Below are 15,276 nucleotides of genomic sequence, written 5' to 3' on the forward strand. Positions count from 1 at the left end.
TGTCATTATGCATTTTCTGTACTGTATCTTCAGTCAGGAATTCAAGAATTGATATACAACAGAGGCATCTATATTTATATCCAAGCTGAGCAGGTTCCAGGACCAAATAAATAGGTCAGCGCCATATCTACATAGCAACATACTATATATATATATATATATATATATATATATATATATATATATATATATATATATATATATATAAAGTCACCAACTGATTATCAGAAGCCTTATTTTGGACACTTTGTGTAAACCTAGGAGAAGGATACTTGTGTTATGAGGTAATGCTTTATTTTAAAAACAAAGTTTAGACTTATGGGACAAAACTGTTTTATGAATAATAGATCATTTTGGTACACTCACTGTGGTACTAGTATACTTAGTATCTGATAGTCTATGCACTGTATTACCAAAAGTATGTGAACACCTGACCTATATGAGTTCTTGGAAATCCCATAACAAAGCCATGGGCATTAATATGGAGTTGCCCCTTTTTTTCCAGCTATAACAACCTCCACACTTCTGGTAAGGCTTGCCTTATGATTTTGGAGTGCAGCCAAAAAAGCATTTGTGAGGTCAGGCACTGATGTTGGATGACAAGGCCTGCCTCCAATTCCTCCAAAGGTGTTCAATGGAGAACACCACTCCAAAAAACACACTTCCAATACTACAAGTCCAGCGATGATGTGCTTTACACCATTGGCATTGCAAATAGTGATCTTTGGCTTGTGTGCAACTTAGCCATCAAACCCATTGCATGAAGCTGCCAAGTGCTTGATGTTGATGTTTCTTCCAAAGGAAGTTGTAGTTAGTGATGCTACAGAGGACAGTAGATTTTTATGTGCTGCGCACTTTAGCACTCAGCATCCCAGCTCTGTCAGTGTGCATGTCTACCGCTTGATGGCGGAGCCCTTGTTATTTCTAGATGCTTCCACTTCACAATAATAGCATTTACAGTGGACTAGAGCGGATCCAACAGGCCAGCAATGTCTTGTGGCATCTAATGACAGTGCCATGTTTAAATTCACTGAGCTCTTCAGTATGACCCATTCTACTGTCAATCTGTGGAGATGGCTGCCTATGTGCTTGATTAATACCTGCTATTTGGCTGCAATATCTAAACCTAATAAATGGGAGATGTGTCCACAGACTTTTTGTCATATAGTGTACCTAATAAAAAGTGCTCCATTGACCGCATAAAAAATCTCTATCGTTGAGACCCTTGTTGTGTTGCTTCCAACTTTGTGACATTTGTCAATGATTATGTTACAAGCCAACCAGTATTTTCATTAAATATTGTGTTATAGGTGAATGAGCCAGCCAGAGGTACTGCACATGCAGAGCTAAGGCCGAGCCTGATCCCTAAACTAGTGCTTAGCTCTAACGTTCACAATAAGTGACATACCCATACCTGGGAACTTCTGGGCTCCGGCTACCCGGAGCCTTCCCTTGCGGGATGCGGCCAGGACGTGTGACGGGGAAACACCCTCATTTAAAGGAAACCCAGAGGATTCAGGTCTTGAACCGGAGAACCAGGCAATCTCTGGGTCAAACCCAGAGAGTTCCCAGGTATGGATGTACCATGCCTAGTACTGACATATTGTGCTTTAGCACTTTTCAGGCAACTCTCCTTCCCTTATGTACCTTCTTTTTGGGTGCTCAGAATATTTGTTCGGTGTGGTTGTATACCTACTGTGATGCATCCTTAAAGTTTACAATATAGTTTAGATATAAGACAAAGTCAAAGCGAAAAATGCGTCCCTGGGGTGACATTCACTCTAGGACTGTTGTTTGTATGTATGTATGTATATATATATATATATATACATATATATATATATATATATATATATATATATATATATGTATATATATATATACATATACATACAAACACACCATACATACACATAGATCTCACAAAACAGTTTTTGATTTACGTGATAAGCATACCAGTAATGTTCAAGTGAGTTAAAACCGAGAGAAACTAAATTACCGAGAGCTATTTTTCTAAGTCAAACAATACAGCTTAAATAAAATATGGTCTGGTCTTATTCCTAAGATACAATCAATTCCCAGATGCAGTTAGAACCAGAATGGCCTCATTTACACAAAACTTTGTTTATTGATATTATTGAAAATATAAACATGCAGAATTTTGCATGTTCTTGATTTTCGCACGTTATGAAAAAAAAATCGATTGAATGCTGTGCAAAAGAACTAGATTGGTGTATCAGTTGAAAAATTTAACATTAATGATGAATGCTTAAGTAAACACTATAGATAGGTGCAAAAACTATAAATTACTCCTTGTTAACTACTCCTAGTGATTTAAGCTGTTGTGCAACTCCAGAGTTAAACCCGTTAGAAGCTGGTACAATGGTAGGCATCTGCACTGAAAATAATTTTAAGAAATCAATGAGATACGTTCCTTCATGTCCTTCACATGACATGTCTTATAAAATCACCTTGTCCTGAAACAGATTAAGGAGGCAAACCCCATTCTACAAACAATGTATCAACAGAATTACCTCCACATGTTGTTTTGAGCTAGGGGTGCTAGTAATTACTACAGGTAAACATTTCAGCTCCCTTACCCCAGTGAACTTCTGCAAGATGTTCAAGAGATCATCCCACATTCCATTCCAAAACCATGGGCATCAATATGCAGTTGGACCCTTCTTTGTGAGTATAACTCCTAAACTCTTCTGGGTTTTTCTGTGGGAATTTGTGTTCATTCAGGCAAAAGAGCACTTGTTTGGTCGGGCATTGAGGTTGGACAAGAAGGCCTGACTCAAGGTAGATGTTCAAATTCCTGCAAAAGGTGTTCTGCATGGTCAAGGTCACGGCTCTCTGCAGGCCACTCGAGTTCCTCCACACCAAACTTGACAAAACATGTCTTTATGGACCTTGCTTTGGGCACAGTCATTCTGGAAGAGGAGAGCGTTTTCCCCAAACTAGTGCCACAAAGTTAAAAGCATACCGTTGTCTAAAATGAACACCGCAGGATATTACTCTTCTTTCGAAGTAAGGCAATATGGTACTATGCATTCTGCTGGGTAGTGTTCTCCTGGCATCTGCCAGATACATATTCATCCATCATACCTGTTAGCAGGGGTGTGGATGAAACACCTAAACGCAATAAAAAGGAGTGGTGTCCACATACCGTACTTTTTGTCATGTGGTGTACATAGTATTGAATAGTTTTCTGCAAACTCAGAGTTTAGTGAATACACAGCTGAGGTTTACTCATATTGTTTAAGCAAAACATGTATGACACAGAAGCTATACACAAAATGTTTAAATTTATTGACAGATTTAAATTCAGAAAGCAGGTTTGTCTTTCTAAAGCTGCACCACACTCTCTGTCCCAGGATACTTTGGTAGGTTGAGGTCATATTTCTTCTGTATGTCATATGGTAGGAACCTTCCTGCAACAAAGTGATGTTTCCCAGAATACTGGAGAGCACATTTCTTGGGTGCCACCAATGAGATCAAGACATCAGGGTTCAAACCATCAGGATTCCTGGCCTCAGCATCCCAACCTAGGTGTAATATGCAGGATTAAACAGAAAAGCAGGATAAAAATTCCAATTACCAAACAAATCTCAAAAATAAGCTAAAAATGTACAATACTAGTAAATTATGTATTAATACCAATGGGTTGTCTGAAATTGACGAACCTGTTGATGTTCACATCAGAAACAGCATTTTCAATCTTAAATATGGGCCTCAACCACTAGGCCCAGAAACATTTAGAGGCATGGTAGGGGTAGGCTGTGGCTCTCAAAACATATTCACGCCATACCACTGGTTCCCATAGGCAAAAGTGACTTTGCAGCCCATTGATAAAAAATGATGACGATGATGATGATGATATAATGTGCATACCAAGATTACAGCTTCAACCCTTGATTACCCCTATGTCCTTATCATCTTACCCCAGACTATGTTTTCTATCCTTCCACTGTTTTCAGTTTTACAGGAAACGCAATATGTATTAGTACGAATTTTAAAGCGGTCCCTTTCAGACAAAAAAGCTCAAAACAAAATCTCTTTTAATCCATGTAAATAAATACTGCAGTCTTCTAAATGACCTTTGTACTATTTCTGTAGTGTTCTAAATGACACACAATTACATAAATAGCTTTCAGTAAAATATATTTTGCTCCAAGTGTTCTTATTGGTAGACATACACAATGAAGGAGTAGTACAAATATGTGTTGCTGGTTTCTACTTTTATCTGCCATTGGCTGCTGAAACTCTCTGATATTTCAGAAACAGACATTTTTCTCTTCTCTTCTTGAGGCTTTTCCCATAGTCACATGGCATTACAAACCCCCTAACCAATGTATTTTATTGAATACTGCCCCTTAAATTAAGATCAATGAGATTAAATGAGATTAAAAAAAAACTATATATCCTTTATTTCTAGCTACATTTCCTTTATTATTCATATTTTTTCAGTCCACCAAATACAATGTATCTTGCCCCTTTGTATCTTATTGGAATTCTATAAATGAAGCACTTTATTATAAAATGTGGACAGCTTACTCCTTTGGACACTAAATTAATCCCAGGAAAACTAACTTTAAAAATTGACATTGCATCACTTTCCTGGTAAACTATATACTGTATGTATAAATTATATATACACTCAGACACTATCCTCAAAATATACGCTACAAAACCTCCAGACTGAGGGCCCATGAGAAAAGGTGATAAAATCTATCACAGGGAATGTGGCCTCTCCAATTTAAGCCACGTGGTGTTATTGTAAGCTTCTGTTTGGGGTACAGTAGGAAGGTATGCATCTCAGCTCCTGGTTTGAAGCAGGCTAACCAGAGAGATGAGGAATTGATAGGTTTCCTTTTTCCTTGGGATTTTGTTGATCCGTCCTCTCAATCCATCCTTTCTTCCCTGTGCTGAGTGGATTTCCAGATGCAGCTTGAGTAGACACGCTTAAATGTTTTCAAATGACATCATGTCTGCTACTTCTCATCTCCGAGATCCTTACTCTAGAGAGTCCCATCAAAGCCATAAGGAGGTGAAATAAAAACAACAAACACAGATTCCCTGATAATCGCCCCACAGGACTCATTTAGTCTTATCCACTTAACCCCTTCAGTATTCTAAACTCTTAATATCACAGCTAAGAGTGCATCTACTGCACCATGTAGTCAACAAAATAATAGACTTCAAACTTTTTTTTGGTTTAGTTTTAGTTTGGACACTACCCTGTACAAGACAGAACACAAGTTCTATATGTCTGTTACACTTGGAACTATGGGGTAGAACCTTAAAAACAATGAAAAAAACCCAAAGATTTGTGTGAAATCTAGGATGTACGATGAGTTGATTTACATTGACCTCCCCCTCTGGTACTGGTACCAGTCAGGATATAGGGCTGAAGTTTGGCCAGGTTTAGCTCAAGTGAAAGGACTCACACTCCACGCAACTCCTCTAATGATCACCATCACCTCCTGATTATACCCCTACACACAGCTCTATCTCAATCCCCTTTGCCCTTACCTGCCACTACCTCCACTGCCGTCCGCTGTTAGCCATATCGAATGCTTGTGCTCTGGACAGCTGCCCCTTTTGTACTGTCTTAAAAATAGACCTATCCTATGTGGAGTGTACAAAGTGAGATGCTCAACACTTAGCTTCACTGTCCTAAGATCTAGTGACCATGGTATGGTCATCAGGTGACAATCCTGTCTGAAAACAAATGTTAAAACATTCTTCTTTTAATTGTAGGATTTTAAAAGCATAGCCTTACATACCACAGACATTCAGAAATCTAAAATGCTTAGTCTGTAGAAACAGATTAATCCTGGCAGAACATATTGGCTCTCCGCTGCATTAACCTGTTTTCCCTGGCTGGAAAGACTTCACTGCAGCATTTCATTTTGTTTATATTTTAGAAACAAAATTGACTTTGTGGAGCCAGTAATAATGCTAAGTTAAGTTATATTGTGCTACTGTATAGGTTTTCAGGGTTTTTGTTTTATTTATTTTTTGTACTAGTGAGATAGGACACATGTGTGGATTGGATGCTGAAAGGTACCCACTGCGCTCTGGAAAGGTACACACAGAAGTGGAGAACATGGCAGGGGCACATAGGCAAGAAAACTGCTGTTTTTTCACAGGTCTGAAAAAATGCATAAATTTTTGAGCCTATTACACTTAATAAATATATTAGAAACCCATTTTGTGTGCAAACCAAGGGAGCCGCCATCTTTACCTTGCAACTCTTTCAAACATACACTGATGGTATTTAGATGTCTCCAAATAAAGGGAAAATATAACATATATATATATATATATATATATATATATATATATATATATATATATATACACACACACACACAACATATATTGATTGCCTTCACTTATTATACAAACTTATAATGATTGTCCTTTTTGAAGTTAATTTTGTATCTTCGTCATACTCCTTTTTTTGGCACTGTGCAAATATTAATTTTACTGTTAATTCATAATTCCAAACCTGATGTTGCCAGATCTGCCTGTAGTGTATGCGAGGAGGCTTCAGGTACCAGTTTCATTTTACTTTTAACATTCTGTCCACTAACCCCATACCCCAGAGTCACCATAATAAAGAACCGCAGTTGCCCCAATTACTCACCTGATGGAATATCCAGGCTGATTATAGGAATTCTTATCTGTTTCAAGGTCCCCAAAATGCTGTAATACGGTTCTTTCACTTCTTCAGATTCTGCTTCTATCCCCAGCACTGCGTCCACTACTAAATTATATGCATCATTAATTAACTGCACCTAGAGAATATGAGTGGAGAGATCACCCAAGGCAACAATAAAAAATACAATTTCCAAGAATCCTTAATGGTGTATTTTGGCTGGATCCCCCAGCACATACCTCTGTGGCTGCCATCCTCTGTGCTGAGTGGTGACATGCCAGAATATAATATACCAGCATTTTTCTGGTAGAAGAATATGCAGCATTGAGTAAGACACAGACCTCCATAGATCCCTGATCTCCCCAAGTGGCCCACTAAGTAGTTTCTTACCAGCGAGCCCAGAAAATGCCACTGCAAAGTTTGTAGATAAAACCAAGCCATAAAATCTTAGTGATCTACACAAAATAGATTTGTAAGCACAAATGGGTGGCAGTGAGATACTGTGCCGTGTTTACTTAAGTGTTTAGAGTGGTTCAGCTGAAGCAACAGTATTATCTGTCATTGTACTGCGCATGGGCATTATAATGGCAGAAATTTGACATTCAACATTTTTTTTTAATTACAGTTAGTAGCGTGGAGTTAAATGCACTTAAACCACAGGCTTGCATTTTACATGAACTAACCAAAATAATGGTGATCTTTAAAAATAAAGTCAACTTTATCTCACATTCCACCTCTTTTAAAGTCACTCTGTCTGTTATCCTGAATCTTACTTCTGTGGGAAGGTAGGATAGAAAAGGGATGTCCATTTTTTCACATTGAATGGTGAAGTCCTTGTAAAGGTTGTCTAGCGACCTTTTAGGGTAGAAGATTGTAGGTTCATAATCCTAAAAAAAAAGAGAAGCAGTAGAAAGAATTAAAGGTTATAAAGCTTATATTGGTCCATCATTGTGTTAATGATGTTTTATTTTGATGATGTTTTAATTGGTTATTGATATGATGTTTTAAAATAACATTAAATGGTTCTACTAATCGTCTAAAAAATGCGTCACTAAAACAATAATTAGTACTAACAAAACTGTGTACAAAATATCTGGCAAGATTATCATTTCAATATGGCAAACCACCCCGGGCTCTGTGTTTATTTACTATAGGGTTTCTATATCCGTGCTTCGCTATTCGTTATGAAGGGTCAACACTGCAAAGTTTCTCCATCAAGAAGGGATCAGTTGGCCCTGTATAATGTAATAATAATCCAATGGGTCAGGAGACCTAGAAGAAATCTTGATGATTTAACTATGTATTATATAGGGCTGAGTTCTTCTTGCAGCACTGAGAGTGGTAGCTCCATATTTTACAGTAACATCATGCAAAATTATCCAACATAGTCCCTGCCAATTAGTAAATGAACCAGTTTGGGGGGGGGCATAGAAGAAGAATTGACATGATATGTATATCTTAAATAGACCTAAATAACCAACGATGAGATTGTAATCACTCAGCCTGCCAAAATATTATTGTAAGCCTTATATCAGAGTAGGGGGTAACTGGCAAGCTAGCATGGAGCAGACCCTGCAAGGTGATTCTATATATTATAATAACCAAACACTATTGGCAAGCTACACACTTAATACCCCAATCTATCATGTACATTAGGGTCTTCGACCTTATATAGTTGTTAAGATACACATCGTGGTTGCTTTTTGTAAAATTTGTATTGGCCTAGAATCCTTATTCAGTGCATATAAGAGGTCATGGAGGAGAGGTTTACTCAGAGACCCAGTTGGACCAATGATGTCCCTTATGTCAGGTATAAAAAAAGGTCAAATATCTAAAGTTGGTGATGCTCTGCTTAATCCAGTTAAAGAGAACATATTGGCTGCAAACATATTTTAGCAAGCAAGTTTATGTAAGTTTCAAGTATCCATCTGCACAATTATTTGACAGTCGGAATAACTAGTTAGAGTATTGAGGGCCCTTGATATTAATTGCTACTGCCTATTCAGCATATATTAATTCAAGGCCTGTCGTTGCAAATTATCTCTTAATCCCTGCCAATTTGAAGTTTTGAATTCGACAGCAGGATTGTGAGACATCCCACGTGTACTGAGTTCTGATGTACATTTCAGCCATGCACGGGGCACAATGTAGAAACAAAGACAACATCTGCTTTTATTGCTAACATGGTGTAATAATGCTAAAAAATCACCACTGCTAGTCTATACTGTACCATCAGTTGATACCAGGAACAACTTGGTTTGCTTGTGAAATGCTTATCTCACACCTGTTCGATGTGTGCCACTCAAGCGGAAATACAGAATTTCACAAAAAATGATAACAATTAGACATGATGCTAATGTTTCATAAACAAGGCAAAGGCCCAAATAAGGTCTGAGGTTTTTACAGCAAAAAGGGCAGACTAGATAAGCTGACAAGTTCTTATCTGCCTGGAAAGTTTGCAGACCTTTTTTAATTTTGTCAACATAATTTATGTATTTCTGAATCTATGGCCTCAGAACCAGACAGACATACCTGGGAACTTCTGAGCTCCAGGCCAGGACTGCCCACTGATGTCAGTAGGCGGTTCCGCTGATGTCGGTGGGCGGTCTCGCTGATGTATGTGGGCGTTCCCAGGGAAACACCACCATTTAAAGGGGAAATGGGCGGGGAGCAGGGCGTGTCAAGACCTAGCTCCCACGAGGATTCAGGTGTTGATCCGGAGAGCAGGAATGCAGGATAGAGTATTCTAAATTATGTCTGAACAGTGACCTTTAAGGCATCATTAGTACACCTTTTTTCCCAATAATGATACCTCTTCCTGGACAACCTAGCAACCTACTGGTTTTTCCTATTGCTTCTCTACACAGCCCGGCCTACCCACTCACCTTTAAATCATCTTGAAATATTAACTCTCAAGTCCCTTTCTTATAATGTATTTGTAATCAAAGCCATTGTTCTGCCTTTGGATTTTTGTGTCCTAAACATTCTTTTATGGTTAGACTTGTTACACGTTAGGCCTCCAACAATAGTCCTTTCCTCTAGTTTTCTTAGATCATGTGTCAGTTGACCTGCAGTATTTCGTCTCTTGCACAGTCGCACACTACTAGCAATATTCTTAATAATTATATTATACAGAGCTGGCCCAAATACTGATCTATGTGGAACTCCTTGCGTAACCTTTCCTTTCTATATTTATACAACACTGTCCTCTATCATTTAGCCAACACGTTATCCATGCGATTACATTTAAGTCCAGTCTCAACATATGCAGTTTATGAATTAAATTACTGTGTGGAACAGCATCAAGTGCTTTACTAAAATCCAAGTAAGCTCTACTGCGTCACACTCATCTATTATTTTAGCTACAGTGTTGAAGAATCTGATAAGATTGGCCTGACACGATCTCTCTAGCGTAAATCCATGCTGCCTTGGAACTACATAGACTAAATCCTTACTACATTTATAATAATTTTTTTAAAGACATCCCTAGCAGAATGGGTTGTTTTAAATTTGTACCAGGCTGTATTAAAAATGGGCTTCAGATTTTTTAAGCAATATAGTACAAACGAAATGTATAATTTTAAATATGCAATATTGTTAGTTCCACGGAAATCAGTAAGTTCTAAAATTAAGTTTGTCAAAATCTGCATAAGAGGGTATTCATACTAAAAATATAAAATAGTACCATTAAAAGGAATCTCATCCTAAAATAAAAATATAATTTTGCATCAATATAAACCACATTTTGGTTTTCCTCCTTTTCCCAAGAAAAGTTTACCTAGTAAAACAAGACCATTCTTTATTGTCCCGAACGGCCCGAAGGCAGACTCAAAGTCAACCTTGCAATAAGTGCCCCTTGACCACATGATTTAACTGAGTGAAACGCTCTATCAAAGGATGTATAAACACTCTGCTTAGTCAGGAGAAATACTGTCATTGCCAGACCTTCCTCTTGCGAAATAGAGTATATATTGTATATAAGCTGAAATTTCTCAGGCTCCTTTTTGGGGATAACTCCCAAAAAGGAAAGTGTAAATTAGCCAAGGGGGTGTAAACGGGCCAGCCATTCTCCCCAATGCTATGCTCCCAATGTCTCAAAAACCACCTGCCTGAGACAGGGCAGACTTCCAGCTCTTCACTACCATACCAACCAACACCTCTCTAAAATGTATCCTAAACCTGTCCGAATAACCATCTGGACTGCAGCACCAGCACTCTGCTCACTCCCTAGGTGTTTGCCCTCCTCCCCAGCAATGGTATTGGGCTCCCACTTCTTCTGGCATCCTCCCAGGCCAGCATTGGAGATGCAGGGTCAGCCCCCTCGCTTTAGGGAAACATGGGGCATCAATCTTCTAAACCCAAGACCAAAATTGACAGCATTAGAGATAACACCCTTCCCATGGTGATAATCACATGATGCTCTGACCCTCCAACTTGCCACCCTTGACTGCTTCAGCCAGTCATTGCTACTGAAGTTTCTGAGGTCCTCACATCCTCCCAACTGCACCTGTCCTCTTGATCCTGTACACTCACATCTCCTACCATCTCTTTCTGGCATCCTTATCCCAACCCTAACAATGTATTTTCACTCTTTCCTCTGGTGTATTCCCATTCTCATTTAAACATGCCATGATCTCTCCCATCTTAAAAAACCTTCCCTTGATCCCACATCCCCTTTAAACTACCCTCTGGTTTCCCTTCTCCCTTTGGCATACAAACTGATGGTAGAATTAACTTATAATCAACTATCTACATTTCTCTCCACAAACTCTCACTACTTATACTCTTGGACCTCTCTGCAGCCTCTGACACAGTTGATCACCCCTCCTTCTACAAACCCTTCACGCTTGTGGCATGTCTGACACAGCTCTTTTCCTGGCTCAAATCCTACCTCTCTGACCGTACCTTTAGTGTCTCCTTCACCGGAATTTTTTTCCTCTCCCCTACGGCTATCTGTTGGTGTTGCCCAGGGCTCAGTTCTTCGGCCTCTAGTCTTCTTCTACTTTGTTTTCAATACCACTAATACGTGAATGATGTGACTTGCATCATGGATGGCTTCGCACTACCTAAAGCTTAACATCTCAAAGACTGAGCTAATGGTTATCCCACCATCCCCTCTGTCCACAATTCCAAACATCTCTATTACTGTTGACAGCTCCACCATCCAACCACGGCCCAAGTTCGCTGCCTTGGTGTCACACTTGACCCTGTTCTCTCCTTCATTCCTCATTCTAATCCCTGGGGACGAAAGGGGTTTAAGTGACTTTGAAAGTGGCATGGCTGTTGGTGCCAGACAGGCTAGTCTGAGTATTTCAGAAACTGCTGACCTACTAGGATTTTCAGGCACAACCATTTCTAGGGTTTACAGAGAATGGTCCGAAAAAGAGAAAATATCCAGTGGACGGCAGTTGTGTTGACGAAAATGCCTTGTTAATGTCAGAGGAGAATGGGCAGACTGGTTTGAGATGACTAAAAGGCAACAGTAACTCAAATAACCACTTGTTAAAACCAAGGTATGCGGAATACCATTTCTGAATGCACAACACGTCAAACCTTGAAGCAGATGAGCTACAGTGGGTGCCCCCCTGTTAGCTAAGAACAGGAAACTGAGGCTACATTTTGCCCAGGCTCACCAAAATTGGACAATGGAAGACTTTATTCCAGCTGCGACAGTCAGATGGATAAGTCAGACTTTGGCGTAAAGAACATGAATCCATCCTTGTATTAACAGTTCAGGCTGGTGGATTTGGTGTAATGGTGTGGGGGACATTTTCTTGGTACCCTTAGTACCAATTGAGCATCGTTTAAATGTGACAGCCTACCTGAGTATTGTTGCTCACCATGTCCATCACTTTATGACCACAGTGTACCCATCATCTGATGGCTACTTCCAGCAGTATAATGTACCATGTCATAAAGCTCACGTCATCTTAAACTGGTTTCTTGAATATGGCAATGAGTTCATTGTACTCCAATGGCCTCCACATTTACCAGATCTTAATCCAATAGAGCACCTTTGGGATGTGGTGGAACGGGAGATTCGTATCATGGATATGCAGCCGACTAATCAAAAGTGTGTGATGCCATCATATCCATATGGACCAAAATCTCTGAGGAATGTTTCCAGTACCTTGTAGAAAGTAAGCCATGAAGAATGAAGGCAGTTCTGAAGGCAAAAGGGGGTCCAACCTGGTACTAGCAAGGTGTACCTAAAAAAGTGGCCAGTGGGTATATATATTTAAATAAATCTGTTTAAAAAATGGATTGTTTGTTCGCAAAAAATTATCCTATTGTTACCCATTCAGTTATCTGTATTTTTTGTTGAGAGCTTTTCTTAACATGATTTTCACATGGTTTGAGTTTTTGGATCAAAACTCTGTATTTCAGTTTGATAGAAAATACAGACGTCTAAAACATCTTTATAATCTTGGCCCTGTGTAAGCGTGTACCTCCCTTCCATGCCTTGTTTGGCTAAGTCGGCTGTCTGAAATCCTAATGCCCAGTGAGACTGGTAAATGGTTTGGTAAACAAAAAAAGATTGCAAGAACTGTCAGCAAATTCCAAAGGAATCTTGATACGTAATTGTAGATATTTCTTTAAACATTTTTCGTTCTATTTGTTGTACATTTTGCTTTTGTCTAGACTTACAAACATTTAACAGCAGTTGGGATTATCATTAGCAATAGTCTGTTTTCCATACAGATCAATGAGTGTAACAGTACCCTTTAAAAAAAAATACAAAAATAGATGAATTGTGATGTTTATTTATACCAGATTAACAATTGATAGTCGTAGCTCCTGGATTGCCCAAATCAAAGCCACAGTTTTTGTTATTTGTTCTGTTTATTGTTGTTCATTTTGTTATTTAGCCACAGTTTTACATAATAAATTGGACAAGAAAGCTAAGAGCTCTTTCAGCAGCAGAGCACTTACACTTTAAAAATGATGTTAAAGCATCAATAACATTTTTGAAAGTGGTTAGGAATGTGAATGAGACCAAGAGCAACTCATATTTAGGAAAGCAGATGCAATAATAATTTCAGACAGGAATGTTGTCTCTGTGGGCATATCCGCCAGGTGGAGAGCCTGCTCCTCCCATCATTTTCCAAAACGGAAAAATAAAAATAACTTACGAGAGGGGAAATGCGTTAACATCAGAGGAGCCACAACAATACAGTGCCAGCCTTGGAACTAAGTGGATGGGCTGAATTGAAGGGCTCAATCAACTAAACAGTATGTCAAAATGTTAAGGGACCTTGTGTTACCGCATATGTAAAAAAGCTTTTAAAATTACAGTGTCTTCTCTTCGCAGATGTGATCAGCCCATGGTGTAAGTCAAAAGATTTGATTGCACTGGAGTAAAAAAGCTTTAGCGCTTGGGTGGGCATACACAGGCACAGAAAATATGTGTGTATATATACAACATTTTCTCAAATAATAGAATCTCACTCTGTTCTTGTTGGTTTCCCATGTGGGAAGAGCTCCTCATCCTGCATCCATTGGGAGTGGTCGCTGTGCACACTGCGCAGTCCGAAAACCATCTCCCGCTGCACAGACGTCATTGCGTTTTTAGTGTTGTGCTCTGCTTTTTCAAGACCATATAATCACCAACTTGTCTATGTCTGTCTCATTCCCTTAAACCTCCAATCCAAAAGTGGAATGCACCGTGTGAGTGGAGAAGAAAAAAAGCAGGATGGCAGCTTTGGAGACTCTGGGCCAGGGATAGGCACAGACATTTCATAGTAAACATTTTCAAAACCAACTGGATCAGTGGAGGACACATAATTTATAACAATCCTTAATAGTTTCCTTTGGTTAAAATGTATTAATTAACCATGTGTTTAGAACTCTATTGCCTTATAAACATACCTGGGAACTTCTGGGCTACGGCTACCCGGAGCCTTCCCTTGCGGGACGCGGCCAGGACTGCCCACTGATGTCAGGGGGCGGTCCCATGTCGTCAGTGGGAGTTCGTACTGACGTCAGTGGAAAACACCCCCATTTAAAGGAGAAATGTGTGGGACGTGTCAAGACCCCGGGACCCGGAGGAACCTGGAGAGTTCAAACCCGGAGAGTTACCAGGTATGCTTATAAAGGCCCAAAACCAAAATAGTAATGAGAACATACTGAAAAGCAAACTATTTTGCAAATCATGATGCCATGCTTTAAATATTTTTAAAACTCCAAAAAAGTGATATCCCTGTGAGTAATAATAATAATAAACAATTAAATATACCATATTAGCTTGATTATAGGCCCCACCCTTGGTGCGATTTTAAAGAAAAATGTATTTTAAAAGAAAAAATACACATTAGTGGAATGGTAAAACAGTATTTTACCTAATAAACAGGAATACATGTATTTTAACATTTTTGGTATCTATTATGCAGTTAGTCAGCATATGTTATATATAAACAAAAATTTGGAAAACTAATAGCCATTTTAAGGTCCCCCTCCTCTAATTCATAATGCTCCTTACTTATAGATATTCCCCTCTGCTCCCCTGATATGCCACTCTGCATCCTAGAAATGCCACTCTGCTCCCTAGATATGCTACTCCCCCCACAGACTTACCAATGCAACGCCAGACTCCCTGGTGTCTAGCAGGG

The 15,276-nt window shown here is 39.1% G+C and overlaps 1 protein-coding gene across 2 annotated transcripts in view; it reads right to left on the bottom strand.

Moving 5' to 3' along the window:
• Positions 1–3,289: 3,289 nt before the first annotated feature.
• Positions 3,290–15,276, bottom strand: part of YJEFN3 (YjeF N-terminal domain containing 3) — a 35,075-nt gene continuing 23,088 nt past the window's right edge. For both annotated transcript variants that reach the window (XM_053465773.1, XM_053465772.1), the window contains exons 4-6: positions 7,441–7,554; positions 6,656–6,806; positions 3,290–3,548 (exon numbers count right to left, since the gene is read on the bottom strand). In XM_053465773.1, coding sequence (XP_053321748.1) covers positions 3,349–3,548; positions 6,656–6,806; positions 7,441–7,554 — 465 coding nt within the window. In that variant the 3' untranslated portion in view covers positions 3,290–3,348. The remainder of the gene's footprint in view (positions 3,549–6,655; positions 6,807–7,440; positions 7,555–15,276) is intronic.

The sequence above is a fragment of the Spea bombifrons genome, chromosome 1, assembly GCF_027358695.1.
Source record: "Spea bombifrons isolate aSpeBom1 chromosome 1, aSpeBom1.2.pri, whole genome shotgun sequence".
Taxonomy (NCBI): Eukaryota; Metazoa; Chordata; class Amphibia; order Anura; family Pelobatidae; genus Spea; species Spea bombifrons.